Source organism: Camelina sativa, chromosome 8, assembly GCF_030686135.1.
Source record: "Camelina sativa cultivar CO46 ecotype springtype chromosome 8, ASM3068613v1".
NCBI classification, from domain to species: Eukaryota; Viridiplantae; Streptophyta; class Magnoliopsida; order Brassicales; family Brassicaceae; genus Camelina; species Camelina sativa.
This window is the reverse complement of record NC_141887.1, coordinates 14150754-14165354: the sequence shown is the minus strand read 5'-3', so window position 1 is coordinate 14165354 and position 14601 is coordinate 14150754. Positions and strand designations below refer to the sequence as shown.

Sequence of the window (14601 nt, the reverse complement as noted above, 5' to 3'; positions counted from 1 at the left end):
TTGACGTTTTTTTTTAAGTGTCTTACTTTTTTGAGGAATCATTAAATACCATTAGAGGTTTGATATCAGGTTTGTTTGTTTAATACTCCCCTCCGTTAGAGAAGTTATTTTATTTCATAATATTGAATGTTTTTAATTTTTTATGCAATTTTTAGATTAGTTTAATATTTTGTGTTATCCTACTATATTAATTGAGAAGTACTAATATGAAACTAAACTTTAAATATATAAAAAATTACATTCAATTGCCATTAGAAAATTTTAATTAAGCTTAATTAATTAGTTTAAATAAATATAATTAATTAAAAAATAAAAACCACTCACAGATCAAATATTAAAAAATCTAAAAAAATAAAAATAAAAATATTTTCTCCCTCTAATAAATTATAGACAAAATTAGTAAATATTTAAAAAATATATATATAAACCAATTAGAATTTTAAAAACTAAGATTTTATATCCAAGTAGACAATATAATTATTTTTAATAACTAAATTCGAAGATTTTGTTAAGATTTCGTATTATGATTCTTCTATAATTTTTATTTTATTTACAAATTTTTTGGAATTTTCATATAATACTGATGATTAATAAAATGCAGAATTTTTTCTGTATATGTTGTGATTTGAACTTTTAAAAACGAAGATATATTATCCAATCTATGAAAAATGTGTGTTTTAATTTCCACATTGGCCGGTTGGTAAAACTAAATTTAAATAGATGATAAATTAATAATTTTTATTTGCTCACAATTATAATATTAAAATTACTATTTTATATTTCACAAAATAATGATGCAAATACAATGAACAAACAATATAAAACTGTAATAATTTGTCAAAAATAAAATACTATAATATTCTAAAATAATTAGTATTCAAATAGACTAATAGATTTACAGAATAATTAAAAATAAATGTTATCCCAAACAAAATATTTTTTTTTTAAATATAACAATAACTTTTATTATTATATTATAACTTTTTTTTAAATGTTGATATGTGCTTTAAGCACGGGATATCTCCTAGTTATATATTATGCAGTCTTGTTTATGATTAGTTGAATTTTTTCTAAAGTAGATGTTTTGGAGGAGCTGTATTGAATTTGATATTTTAGAAAATTGTGAGGGGAGGGTATTCTTAAAAGGGAGATGTAGAATTGTGTCTCTTACAAACAGTTGTGTCTATTCAAATGTTTACATCTTTATAAATTTATATATAAGTGACTTCTCATCATTGTATTCATTTTTTTTTATTTTATATTTTTGACAGAAATTCTTTACAGTTGCGTCTCTCTAAAAAATTGCATATGTTGAATATAGAGTTGTGTCTCTTACAAACAGTTGTATCTATTCAAATGTTTACATCTTTAGAAATCTATATATAAAGAACTTCTCATCATTGTATTCAAATTTTCTTTATATTTGTATTAGTTAAAAGAGAATTTTATATTTTTGACAGAAAATTTTTATAGTTACGTCTCTCTCAAAACTTGCGTCTGTTGAATATAGGGTTGTGCCTTTTACAAACACTTGTGTCTATTGGAATGTTCACATCTTTAGAAATCTATATATAAATAACTTCTTATCATTGTATTCAATTTTTTTAAATATTTGTATTAATTAAAAGAGAATTTGTTAGAAATGATGTTTCATCACTGTGAAAAAATTATTGCAATTTGATATATTTTGTTAATCGTTGTAATATTTAATTATATTCAGTCTCTAGGTACACATCTTCATAAATTATTAATTTTAATATATGTTAGCCGTTTAATTGAACCATTACAATATTGGTATACTTAATATTTAAGATCACATTACATGGATTAACTATTCATAAATTATTATTTATTAGTTTTAAACAACTAAAATATATTTAAATGAATTGTTGCAACCTTTTAATTACACCATGACAAATTTTGTTTATTCAATGAACCATTAAAACTTTTGATTTATTTTATGAACCATTGCAATTTTTTGGTAAATTTTATATTTATGGTTGTGTCTACAATAATAAAATATTTTTAAATATTTTTTTGTTTTCGTTTAAGTAATCTTACGATGATCTCTCTAACCATCTATTCATCGAGGGTTATCATTCTATTGGTATGAATCCAAACCGAAATTTTTGTTTTTAGCTGTTAAAAAATGTGGTTCAAGTTGGTTTTTCAGAAAATGAGAGCATATTGGCTCGTATATGTTTGGTTTTTTTTTTGTCACAAGTATATATTTGTCTACTCCATGCTTTTTGATTAGAAAACTAATTGTATTAGAGAAAACAATATGGATTTCTATATTTCTATTTTTTTTTAAAAAATATCTGATTATGAAATATCAAGGTAAAAATAAAAATAAAATATAAAAATTTGTTCTATTATATTTTCTACTGTTGGGAATATTCGGTTTATTGGGAGATGGAAAACCAGTGATCAACAGAAATATTGACGGTTGAGATGATTGTCCAATAAACTATCTTGACGACAAAGACTTATCTACAACTTTATATAGGTTAAGGGAATTTGTATATTTAGTTTTAGTCATAATACACTCAAATTGAAATCTTAACAACAAAAGATACTGAATATGAATATTTTAAAAGTTTGAAAAGGTTTTGGATTCTGACTGCCAAAAAAAAAGAGGAGCGTGTGAGAGCAATGAACCCGATCGTCCTTGACCAACCATCTTCCTTAGACGCACACATTGTGATGCTATATCATACACCTAAATATTATTGTTATAAGTTTTAACTATTATTGTTCCCCTCTAATATTTATTATATTATTTATTTATGTGTGATTCGGGATAATTAACCAGCATCTTAGGCGGAGAAAAATAAGTAGTAAGTACATTCAATATTGTATATATATAATCTATTACAATTTCTAAAATGTTTACTGACTATAGGTTGTTTTATATAGAAATATGTTTCATCTATAAAACGATAGTTGTTTGTATTATATATTCATTTACAATATTGCCTTGATGAAAATAGATATATTCTTTTTTTATATGAATATATAATTGAGTTTTGATTCAAGTAAATAAAATATGTGATAATTTCTGCTTAGTTATATTCAAATTTGAGAGGATTGGTAATTTTCTTACTGATTGACTGAATAGTAATATTTATATTCATTTTTTATGAAGTAAAAATTGAATTTGGAAATAGAAATATGTTTGAGTTATGCTAAAAAGGATAAAAATAATTAATTTAAATGAATTTAAAAAAGCATCATGTCATATTAAGAATGGTCCTCAATTAATATTTTTAGTATTTGTAATTTATTATATGATTTATTTAAGAAATTTATAGTGTTTATACAATATGTTCATAATTTTATCATTTAAAACAAAACAAAAAGAAAGAAATTTAAAAATATAATCATTTACATATCATATTTGACAACAAGAGAACAAGTTATAATGGTTCATGAAATATATACAAAAATATGACTGTAAGGTTAAGAAGAGAAGACACGACTGTAGATTGCATTTATTCATTTTTCAGAAATTAAAAAATATTTACAAAAGTTACTACGAAAAGACACAGATAAAAGGTTACATTGAAAAGATGCGAACGAAAAGTTACGAATAAAAGCGAACAAAATAACACGACTGCAATGTAATCTCATGGCAGTTAATCGTAAAAATTTGTTTAATTTGATGTGTGTACTGTGTAGCATTGATAATTATTTATTTAATCATAGGTGAAGGTAAGATTATTTTTTAAAATATATTTTTTCCAATAAAATATAAAGAATTTTTCAAAAAACTGTATGTTTTTGAAATTTTATTAAATAATATAAAAATCTCAAATAGATTAATAAATAAATTTAGTTAAAGAATTTTTTTGTAATAAATATTTTACTAAAATGAGTTCCCAGAAATATCGCGGGGGCTGCATACCTAGTTGATATAGTGTCAGTCTGTATAAATTGTGTGTCTTTATTAAGTAGTACTCTTATATTTTTTTAAGTATATGATTTGAAGCTACGTTGTGAACAACTGTGTTTACATGCATGAGAACTAGAGATCTCACTCACTAATACATAACATTAGAACAAGTGACGATGTTGAAGTTCAAGTTGCTCTTCTTCTTTTTTTCTAAATATTCTAAAATCACCTAAAATTCAATAACCAAATCTTATTAATTCTAAATCATTTTTTAATTAAATCATTTAAAATCTCTACCAAGTAATCAAAATCTTCTAAAACTACATTTAAATCTCTCAAAATTCTAAAATATTAAAATTCCATCAAATCTCTTAAAATATCAAGTTCAATTCACCCTCCTTAATCTGCCTATTTTTACTTTAAACATCCTAATGGAGGGAATATTAAGTACCCCACAATTTTGATGTCATTCTCAAAGCAAGGAACCACAATGTTTTTTTTCCTAAATCTGGAAGTTGTGTCATTCCTAGTGAGATTGTAGTAATGTGTTATTGCTAGTGAGATTTTTTTTGGTGTGAAACAGGGAGACAATGCCTCCAGTACTTTATTCAAAACAAAAAATTAAAACTACGAAGGCACATGACGAGGCTGCGCTGACCCCATAGAATCCTCTAAAAGGATTGAATGAACACAAGGAGGACAATCCTCAAGAGAATACAATCCTAATGGTTGCTCAAATGCATAATTAGCCAAACCATTTTCTAAACGATTCGTCTCTCTATACACATGAGACATTCGGACTATCCAGTCCTTCATAAGAAAGCCATAGCACAGACGTACTAGGAATGACATGGGATGAGTGTCACTGATCCCAGTCTGTAAGAAACCAACCACAACCTCCGAATCCACCTCTAACTCCACCCGAGACACCCTCCTTTCCCAGGCAAAAACCAACCCATAATAAACTCCCCAGAGCTGCGCCAATTGCGCAGAGCACAACCCTATATTCAACACGAATCCATGTAACCAGCGCCCTTCACTATCTCGTAGAGCTCCCCCAGCTGCAGCCAAGCCTGGATTCCCATGAGATGCACCGTCCGTATTCAACTTAACCCAATCAGCATTCGGTGGAACCCAAGCAATATGTCTCACCATGCTCACCTTCGCAGATGTGCCCTTACCTGCCGCCAAATGTGCCTGAAAAACTTCCTTGGCTTTATCCTTAATAAAGCGCACTCTATCACGACATTGTCCACTCTCTCCAAACACATTGACACACCTCCACTTCCATCCCTACCATACTGCCATTCCAAACACTGTAGCCCATGGAGCATCAAACCGCTGGACCATATCACCCAATTTTCCAAATAACCAGCCTAATAGTGATTGACTAAAAAACAACCCTCTCTTATTTGGAAATAAGAGACGGCTCCAAACTCCTGACATCACGGGACAGTCTCTCAGAACGTGAATAATCGTTTCCTCCCCTCCTTTGCAAACTTGACAAACCCCTGAATCACTCAAATGGCGTCTATGACGTTCAACATTAGTCATAATCACTTGGCTAGCTACCAACCATAGAAAGACACGGACCCTTTCAGGGAGAATGGATCTCCAAACTCATCCAAAAACACTTCCCATACTCGCTCTTGGCTCCGTTTGCTTTGATAAGAATGTGTAGGCAGAGCTTACCGTAAACCGACCATCGGAGGTTGATCCCCATGCCACCATGTACTTAGCTCCAATAAATAAATCAACCACCACTGCTCCCAACCGTAACCTGTCCAATGGAGAGACAAACGGTGTAATATGAGATAAATCCCATCCCAAACCGTCCACCCAAAAATCACAAACTCTCAACTCAAGCAGTTCTACAGGTATATCTCTGATTCTCCCATTCACCATCGGTTCCTCACCTAGCCAACGGTCTGTCCAAAACTTCACAGATTGTCCATCTCCCACAACCCACCTCAAGCCTGGTAACACCACATCCCTTAAACCTGACCCCACACTCGTCCACGTAGAAGACTAAGTGCACTTGGCTCGAGTCCAAGTAGTGTCCGGGTACTCACCCACCTTATACTTACACCGAAGCCCTCGAGCCCACAGGATCACTTTATCCGACATTATACGCCAGCCAATCTTAGCAATCAAAGCTTTATTCATCCTTTCAGAGGACTTAATGCCCAAACCACCTTCGTGTCTTGGTAAGAATATCTTCTTCTAGGCAACGAGATGTTTTTTTCTCTTTTCCATGGTACTTCCCTAAATAAAAGCTCGTGATAAAGCATCTAGTCTCAACAAGGTGGATTTAGGCAGTAAGATAGTGCTCATCGAGTGAACTGGGACCAAAGCCAGCACCAACTTTGTCAAAGTGATACGTCCTGCTAGACTCAACACGCGACCTTTCCACCCTGAGAGTTTTTACGACACCCTCTCAACAACAGACCCAAAAGTGTCTTTATTTATCCTTTTGTGCAAAATAGGCATCCCGAGATACTTACCAAGGTCCCATGCTCGCTTGATACCACTTTCCTCACTAATCAACCTCCCCAGATCACGGCTGACATAATCTGAAAAGAAAATTTTGGATTTCTCCAAACTCACTTTTTGACCTGAAGGAACACAGAAAGACTCCAACACTCCTCAAATGATTCTTACTTGAGCCACTGAAGCTTCTGCAAAGATGTGAAAGCTTAGGCCCTCCCCGCGAGAGACTAATCGGTTTCCATTTCTTCAGCTTAATGGACCGGTCAATCTGATGGCATAAACGTTCAAGACATAACACAAAGAGATACAGTGATAGGGGATCCTCCTGTCTTAGTCCGCGAGATGGCCTAAATGATGCAGTCTTCTCACCATTCCAAGGTATACTCATCGAAGGACCTTTGACAGATTTCATGATCCAATATACCCACTGTTCCGGGAACCGTGCCGCATGTAGAGTATCTTCGAGAAAATCCCATCGTATTCTATCATAGGCTTTCTCCAAATCCAACTTAAGCAACATCCAACCCTTGACCCCTTTTTTCCTTCGCATTGAATGAACCGCTTCTTGGATAATAACAATATTATATGTGCTTGACCTACCTGGAATGAAACTCGATTGGGAAGGTCCAATCAACGATGGCATCACACTCTTCAGCCGCATCACCATGGCCTTAGTGATGGTTTTGAATAAAACATTGCACAAGCTTATCGGTCTGAACTGCTTTATTGATTCTGGCTTCTGTACTTTAGCAATCAGAACCACAAGAGCATCACTCATGTGCTCTGGTAACTCTCCAGTCTCAAAAAACTTCAACACAAACCTGACTACAGAGTCCCCCACCACATCCCAGCACTCCTGATAGAACACCAGTTGGAACCCATCCAGTCCCGGTGCTTTATACTTCTCCATACTTCGCACAGAACTTTCCACCTCCAGAGCTGTAAACGGCTTATGGAATTGAAGAACCTCCGACCCTGAAAGGTGCACAAAACCATGCGATGGAAACTTCTCGACCACCTGGTCCACATCATCCATGGAGTATAAACGTTTGTAATACGCGAGTGCCAATTCTTCAAGCTCACTCGAATCGGAGACCCACTGACCATCATCCCCTTTGAGCATTTCAATACGATTCCTTCTTCTCCTCACAATTGTTAAAGTATGGAAGTATCTTGTATTCCTGTCTCCAAACGCAATCAGCTTCTCACGCGACTTTTGGAACCATATCATCTCTTCCTGCTCCAAGATCACATCAAACTCCTTAGATAAAGCTAGTTTACGGTCAAGGAGATCATATGTCTCATGCAGCTCCAACTGAGTTTGAATCCCTTTCAATTCTTCCAGGACTTTCTCCTTCCTGCGTTGGACATCCCCAAAAACATCAATGTTCCAACGCTTTAACTTATTTCTCAAGATACTAGTGCCTCCGGAGTTGATAAATCATTCTTCCAAAAAGCAACCAATAGTTCTTTGAAACTGTTATGTTGTAACCAAGCCGCTTCAAACCGGAATGGTCTTCTTCGTAGATCTCCTCTAACCTCCGGACATAACTGAAGGTACAGAGGAGCATGATCCGAAGAGAAAAAAGGAAGGTGAGTAATTGTGGCTTCCTGCCATCGTAAACGTGTAGTTGCACAACATAAAACACGGTCAAACCTTTTAGCCACATAAGTTCTCTTCTCTCGCCCTCTCTGCCAAGTAAATATGGCTCCCTTAAATCCCAAATCTAACAAGGAGAGATTGTTTATCCAATCGCCAAACTCCAAAGAGTCCGTAGAAAAGCTCCCACTCCCATCAGAACGCTCATCTAATCGCACAATAGTATTAAAGTCCCCTCCAATGATTACCGGTTCTGCTATCGTCTGTACAACCTCAGAAAGCTCACCCCATAAACCACTCCTTAGACTGACCGATGGAGCAGCATACACAACAAAAAGATGAATCTTCGCTACATCCTTTGTCACTGTAGCATAAATAAACTGGTGTGAATTCTGGACAATCTCCAAATCCCCCACATCTGACCGCCATAACAACCAAATACCTCCACTTTGTCCAACCACATCAACCCTCCTCGAATTCTCAAAACCTAACCCCTGGCATATGCGCTGCGCTCGATCTCCACTTGCATGGGTTTCAAACAGAGCCACTATATCAACCTTAAACCACTTCGACATTAATCGAACAGACCTTCGGAAATTGGGTTTATTAGCCCCCCGTCAATTCCAGAATAAGCAATTTATCATGAATAAACAACACAGCAATCGAATTACAGTGGAAATTTGTTATGCACATCGCTCTCCCATCGCTTCCTCCGCCGGACCGCCAAAACAGCTAGCGCCATCTACCGCTTATGTGCATCCGACACCACCAACCCGACCGGTCCCCCTCCATCAACGACCGAGGCACCGGGTTCCTTAATCTGAACCTCCGCTTGACCATCTCCATCGAACAAACCTCCAATTCGACCCACACTAACTTGTTCAACTCGTAGTCGTTTCTCCGATTCAGATCTCTCAACCTCCCCCTGTGTTGGACCAAAGACCAACCCTCTCATGGGTCTGTTCAAACTGGGCTTCGACTTTGGCCCATGAGGAGGGTTTCCAATTTTCTTAACTTTTGGGCCCTCCCGTACGGCCCCATTCCCTTTCCACATGGGTCCAATACCTTGCCTTCCTTTAGCTTGATTCCCACTCTTTCCTTCAACCACCTTATTCAAAAAAGGTATATTTTCCTTGTTTGCCTCCAACGAATCCGCAACCCCATCAATTATGGGAAGATTACAATCCTCTCCCAATCTATCAAACTTATTAGAAACCGAGATATTCCCGGGACCATTAATGCCTGATATCTTTCGAGATTCTTCCCAGAACCGCCTAAGGACCCGCCGGCCGTGAACGTAACAGCGGCGGATTGGGACCCCGATCGACCACCAGAGCGCCTAACGGTCGTGAACCCATCCTCCCCTTGGTCCATCTGTGGGGGACTGTCCCTTGTTACTGAAGCAACCACCGCGGTTGGCTTCTCAACGGGTCTCCGGGGAACAATTATGCACAGAATGACCGAACATTCCACATAACGAGTAGATGTTCGTAAGACCCTCATACGAAACGAAATACCGATCGTTGTTGATCATAATTGTCCCTTTCAACGGTTTGTGAAGATCAACTTCCACACATATTCGGGCAAAACGTCCTCTTTCAAAGTTCAACGTCGTTAAGTCGACCTTCACTGGTTTCCCCAACCCCTTTGCTACCTTCATCAGGATTGCTCGATGGTAAAAATTAAAAGGAATGTTAGCCACCCTAACCCACACAGTGGTAGTGACAATATTATCCACTAGCGGATCAAAATTTGGATCCCAAGCCTGCACCATCAAATGACTACCAAAGGCCCTCCACGGCCCTCCGGTTAGTGCTGCCAGGTATTCCTCTTCCAACTCAAACCGGATCAGAAAGTACTGATGGGCAAGTCCATCACATACATTGCACCACGCGGTTTCCACAACTCCCGTAGCTTCTTCGTCACAACTGGAATGAACATGTGCCTCCCTAACACCCTCACAACCAGACACCTCTTCCATAGTCCATTCATCGCCTCCAAAACCTCTGATTCAATAATGACCACTGGTTCGCCATCTTCCCCTGCCGGAAAATCTAATCGAACCCTCTCGTCCACAAACGCATCATCAAGTACTTCCTCCAGGCCCAACCGTCTTCCCATATTTTGCTAGTGAGATTGTAGTAATGTCTTATTATTTGTGGAATCCAAACCATTTCAGCAAACCAATTTTGATTGAATTGATGAATAACATAATAACAAAATCGACCAATCACAGGAGAGATCTACAACCTGACGTTCACTTTTCGACGTCATTCTCCCCCGTTCCCTTACCTTGTCTTGTCGTCGTCGTTTTACCTTTGAAAGTGAAGCTTTAATCCAAACCCTTCTCTTCTTCCACTTTTAACATCTTAATCCACCAAGTAGTAAATTTTGGTGTTGTATTTGAAATTTGGAGACTTCAATTCGATTTGTTATTGGTGTTAGAAATTAATGAACGTCAGATTGATAACCATGATTTATAGGTCGATAAAAACATTTTATTGGATTGTTGTGATTGGTTCGTAGTGAATCGTAGGCAGATTTGTGATTTTGGTCCGAGCATTAATTAAGTTGTAAACAAAGTAGAACTAGAAAACTGAGTATAACAGTTAGAAGTTGTATAACTGGTATTCCATTAGGTGTTGATTTAGTTTAAATTCTAATTATTGAGAGAGAAACAATGAGCAACCTTTCCATCAAGTTAATGAAGGATATTATTCAAATACCGGAGATGAGTATCAATGGCTTCCAAGAGAAAGTATCTTGTACTTTATATCGTTTAGGAAATCATCAATGGAGGATAAAACTTTTGCATGAATTTTTTCCAAGTCAAGTTGAGACACAAGGATTATAGCGAGGATTGTAGTCAAGATCAAAACCAAGATTAATGTATTCATGTTTGTATTTGGGCTCTCTCTTTTAGATATATAACTTGGTAAAACTTGGTTTTGTAATAGTACAACTATGTATGTATTTGTTTTCATTTATTTTGTACAACTTACTCCAACTAATGGTACAATTACGACCAGTTTTGAAAAAAAAATCATATTCACTTAATCAATTAAAGTTGTTAGACAATGTAAAAAATCTTTATACATACTTTATAAATTAAATTTTGTGCGAATATTTTCTGAAATAACTTAAAAAATTAAAGGATAGTCTTCACTAAATTCAATTGACCTTACACTTTTAAGATGACTTTCTTATTGTTATCCCTATTACATTGGAAAACACACAATAATAATGTCTTGACACATATTTTTGGATGAAAAGATGGAAAATGTACCTTAAATAACTAAAAATCCGAGTCCAACTGAAAATCTATATATTCACTTTCTAAGTACATTTGTAAAAAAGCGTTAGAGTTCTAAACTATTTACAACCATATGCCATTGGTATTTAATATTAGTTACCAAAAATACTAAAATCAATTATGGGTAACACTTAGAGTTGGAAATCTCTCAACCTAATTAAAACAAAAATATGTGATTCTCCTTTCACTTTTATTTAATTTTCTATTAAAATTATTTTGTATTATTATATAATATATTTAATTTTTTTCTGCATGTCATATTCAATTTTTTCAAAGGACATATATTGCTCAACTAATGAATAAAAAAATTATGTATACAATGTCCCATATCGCTTGAGAAAGACAAAGATTCAAAGTTATGCTATAATAAAGACAAAAATAATTTTGAATACAAATGAATAGGAATCTTGATTTATGAGGCATTCAAATTTGAAATTTTTATTCCGTTTATTCTTGTTTTTATTTTAAAGAATTTAAAATTTTAAAAATTTTCAAAATTTCAAATTATTTAAACTTAAAAAAAAAATTAAAAAATTTCAACTTGAGAAAACGTTTAACATATTAATAATATTCAAAGTTTAGAAGAAGTTTAACTATTATAAGTATTTCAACTTCTAAAAAAGTAAAACTTTTAAAAAACGTTTTAAATATTAATAATATATTTAGAACTTTATGAAGTTTGTCCTGCGCTGTACCACAAATTAAAATATCACGGGACGGGATTACATGGCAGGATGTGTTTGCGTTGATATTAATATAATTTTTAAATGTCATTAATTTGGTGTTATACGGATAAAAAATTAATTCATTATATTGTTAACAAAATAAATATTTATCTAATTAAGTTCATTAAGTTAATATTATGTAACAAAATAAATTGTTTTACGGTATAACGTGGGTTAAGTCATATAATTAACAATCAATATACAATTATATAATTTTAAATACTACGCAAAGCAAATAAAATTAACAAACAAAAAATATTTTTTTTTATCAAATAAATTAACTTGCGGTATACCGCATATCAAAATCTAATTTTAGTTTAAATCCAAGTTTAACTTACTATTGCAACGACCCGACCAGTTTTTTTTATATATATAATAATTGATAATTAACTAGTGATCCGGGACCACTGGTCCCATATCCACTAGCCACCTAACCACAACCAAACCAAACAGCGAAATTAACCAACAAATACCAATATCCAATAACCAATAAATAATAAACCAATAATTCAATAGCAGTTTTTAACCAACCAACAGAAACATAAAACATCAAACCAGCAACCTAGCAATGCTCTACTGACTCAACTCTCGCAACCTAACAAAAGCCAGACAACAACCAATCGAGCCACTAGAACATTCTCCTTTTCATTGCCTTGATTCCACGATCACACTTTGTCTCTACCTGCACCACAAACACAAATTGAGATGAATGAGTATTTTATAAACACTCAGTGAGGCAATCATCCCATCTACTGGGCTATACGCACAAGCAACTGAGATTCCAATGTCAAACAATCAACAAACAAACACACAAACCAGGGAAACAAGTATCATCTGCTCGCTGGAAGGGAGGTGTCGACCGATACCAGACCAGTGTCGACCAACACATGCGATTGGTGTCGACCGACACTACCCCACAGTGTCGATCGATATTGCTCCTTGGTGTCGACCGACACCCACCTGGTGTCGATCGACACTGACTCCGCAGACGCGATCTGCTTGAAACCAAGAGTCGAATCTCGCTTCTCTTCACCCACAATCCATCCAAAACTCGACCAAATTCCACATAAACTCGTAGGAACCCTATAACAACCATAACAAGCAACAAAACACCACAAAAACACATATCAAGCAAGACAAAAGAAATCTCAGGCTTAGATCAGCCATGATCATGCACTCACCTCTTTTGCAGGAACTTCTGACCCAAAAACGACCAATCCAAACCTTCAGAAGACTCCTCATTTGTTCCTAGCACAAGATCTCCACTCCACAGGAACATATCTCTCAACACAAGCCGAGAAATCTCAAAATATTTCTAAAAATCTCAAGAACACTTGTGTATTGAACTGAAGATTATAAGAGATTTTAGGATATTCTTAAATCCCCTGTTATTTAATTGATGATTTTTTAAAATCATCTGAAATCCTATGTTATTGGATGTGAAATTTATAAAAATCATTCACAATCTCTTGTTATTCAATCAATAATTTATAAATCCAATTTCAAATCTAGTGTTATTCAAAAAATCACAAATTTTTTTAAAAAATCTATTGAGGGGGATTTTAGAAGACTTTTCTAACATTTTAATTCAAAATTATATCTTAAAAAATCACACCTCTAAAGGTGAAATTTTAAATTATTTATTTAAAAAAACTTTTCTTCGATCTACCCTGAAAAAAAAAGACTTCCAACACTAGCAATTTTTTTTCACACTAGCGACTTTTCTTCCACACTAGCGACTTTTCGTCCATGCTTGTTCTCCATTTTCACACTAGCCACATCCATTGCATTCTCGTACGTTCTTCTTTTTTAATTAATTGTTATATAAAAGCGTACGTACGAGGATACACGTTTCTCCATCCTCGTACATGCTTGTTCTTCTTTGTATCATTATATAATACATGCTTGTTCTCTAGTCGATGATATGTTTATGTGTAAACTTTCTCTATATGATGATGTTTCTCTCTATAAAGTACACCTTTTGTTTATGAGGTCTGTCAATGGTTTTGTGTAAGATTTTGATAATGGATCGCATTGTTCATGAAAGCGAAGAGATACAAGCTAGAAAAAAAAGAAGACGAATGAGAAATTTCAAGTTAGATATTGATATCATGATGCTGGTGTTGTCAATCATTGCGAAGATTCAATATTCCATTCTGCAGATACCACGCCAGATAAGAAAGCCAGCTACAAGACTTGGACATGAATACATACAAAACCAATTAGTTCATGAGAAACGTGACACTTTTCCACGTTTGTACCGTATGGACCCAGAAGCATTTATGAATCTATGCTCTATTTTGAGATTGGAGATGGGTTTGAAAGACTGAAACTGACTCGTTTTGTGGTTGGGTGAATGATGTATGGAATGATGAGGTATGGAATGAATAGATGTCAGGGTGTTTCAATTCCCCTTATGCAATTGTAGTATAAGAGGTGTCAATCCAATCTGAGTGCTTGTGAACAATCAAGATGTGCATATGAGTCTAAGTCAAGTCAATTGTAAAGATTGTTTGTCACTAACAATCCTATAATGAGATATGAAATGCAGAAAGTAAAACCAACTAGAACAAGATAC

At 34.5% G+C, this 14601-nt stretch overlaps 1 protein-coding gene across 1 annotated transcript; it reads right to left on the bottom strand.

Moving 5' to 3' along the window:
* Positions 1–8727: 8727 nt before the first annotated feature.
* LOC147940061 (uncharacterized) lies at positions 8728–10106 on the bottom strand. The gene is made up of 4 exons (XM_087461126.1): positions 9958–10106; positions 9503–9913; positions 9228–9417; positions 8728–9093 (listed from the first exon to the last, which is right to left on the bottom strand). Exons 1-4 carry the CDS (start codon positions 10104–10106, stop codon positions 8728–8730), a joined length of 1116 nt encoding a protein of 371 aa, XP_087317252.1.
* Between the last annotated feature and the right edge of the window lie 4495 nt (positions 10107–14601).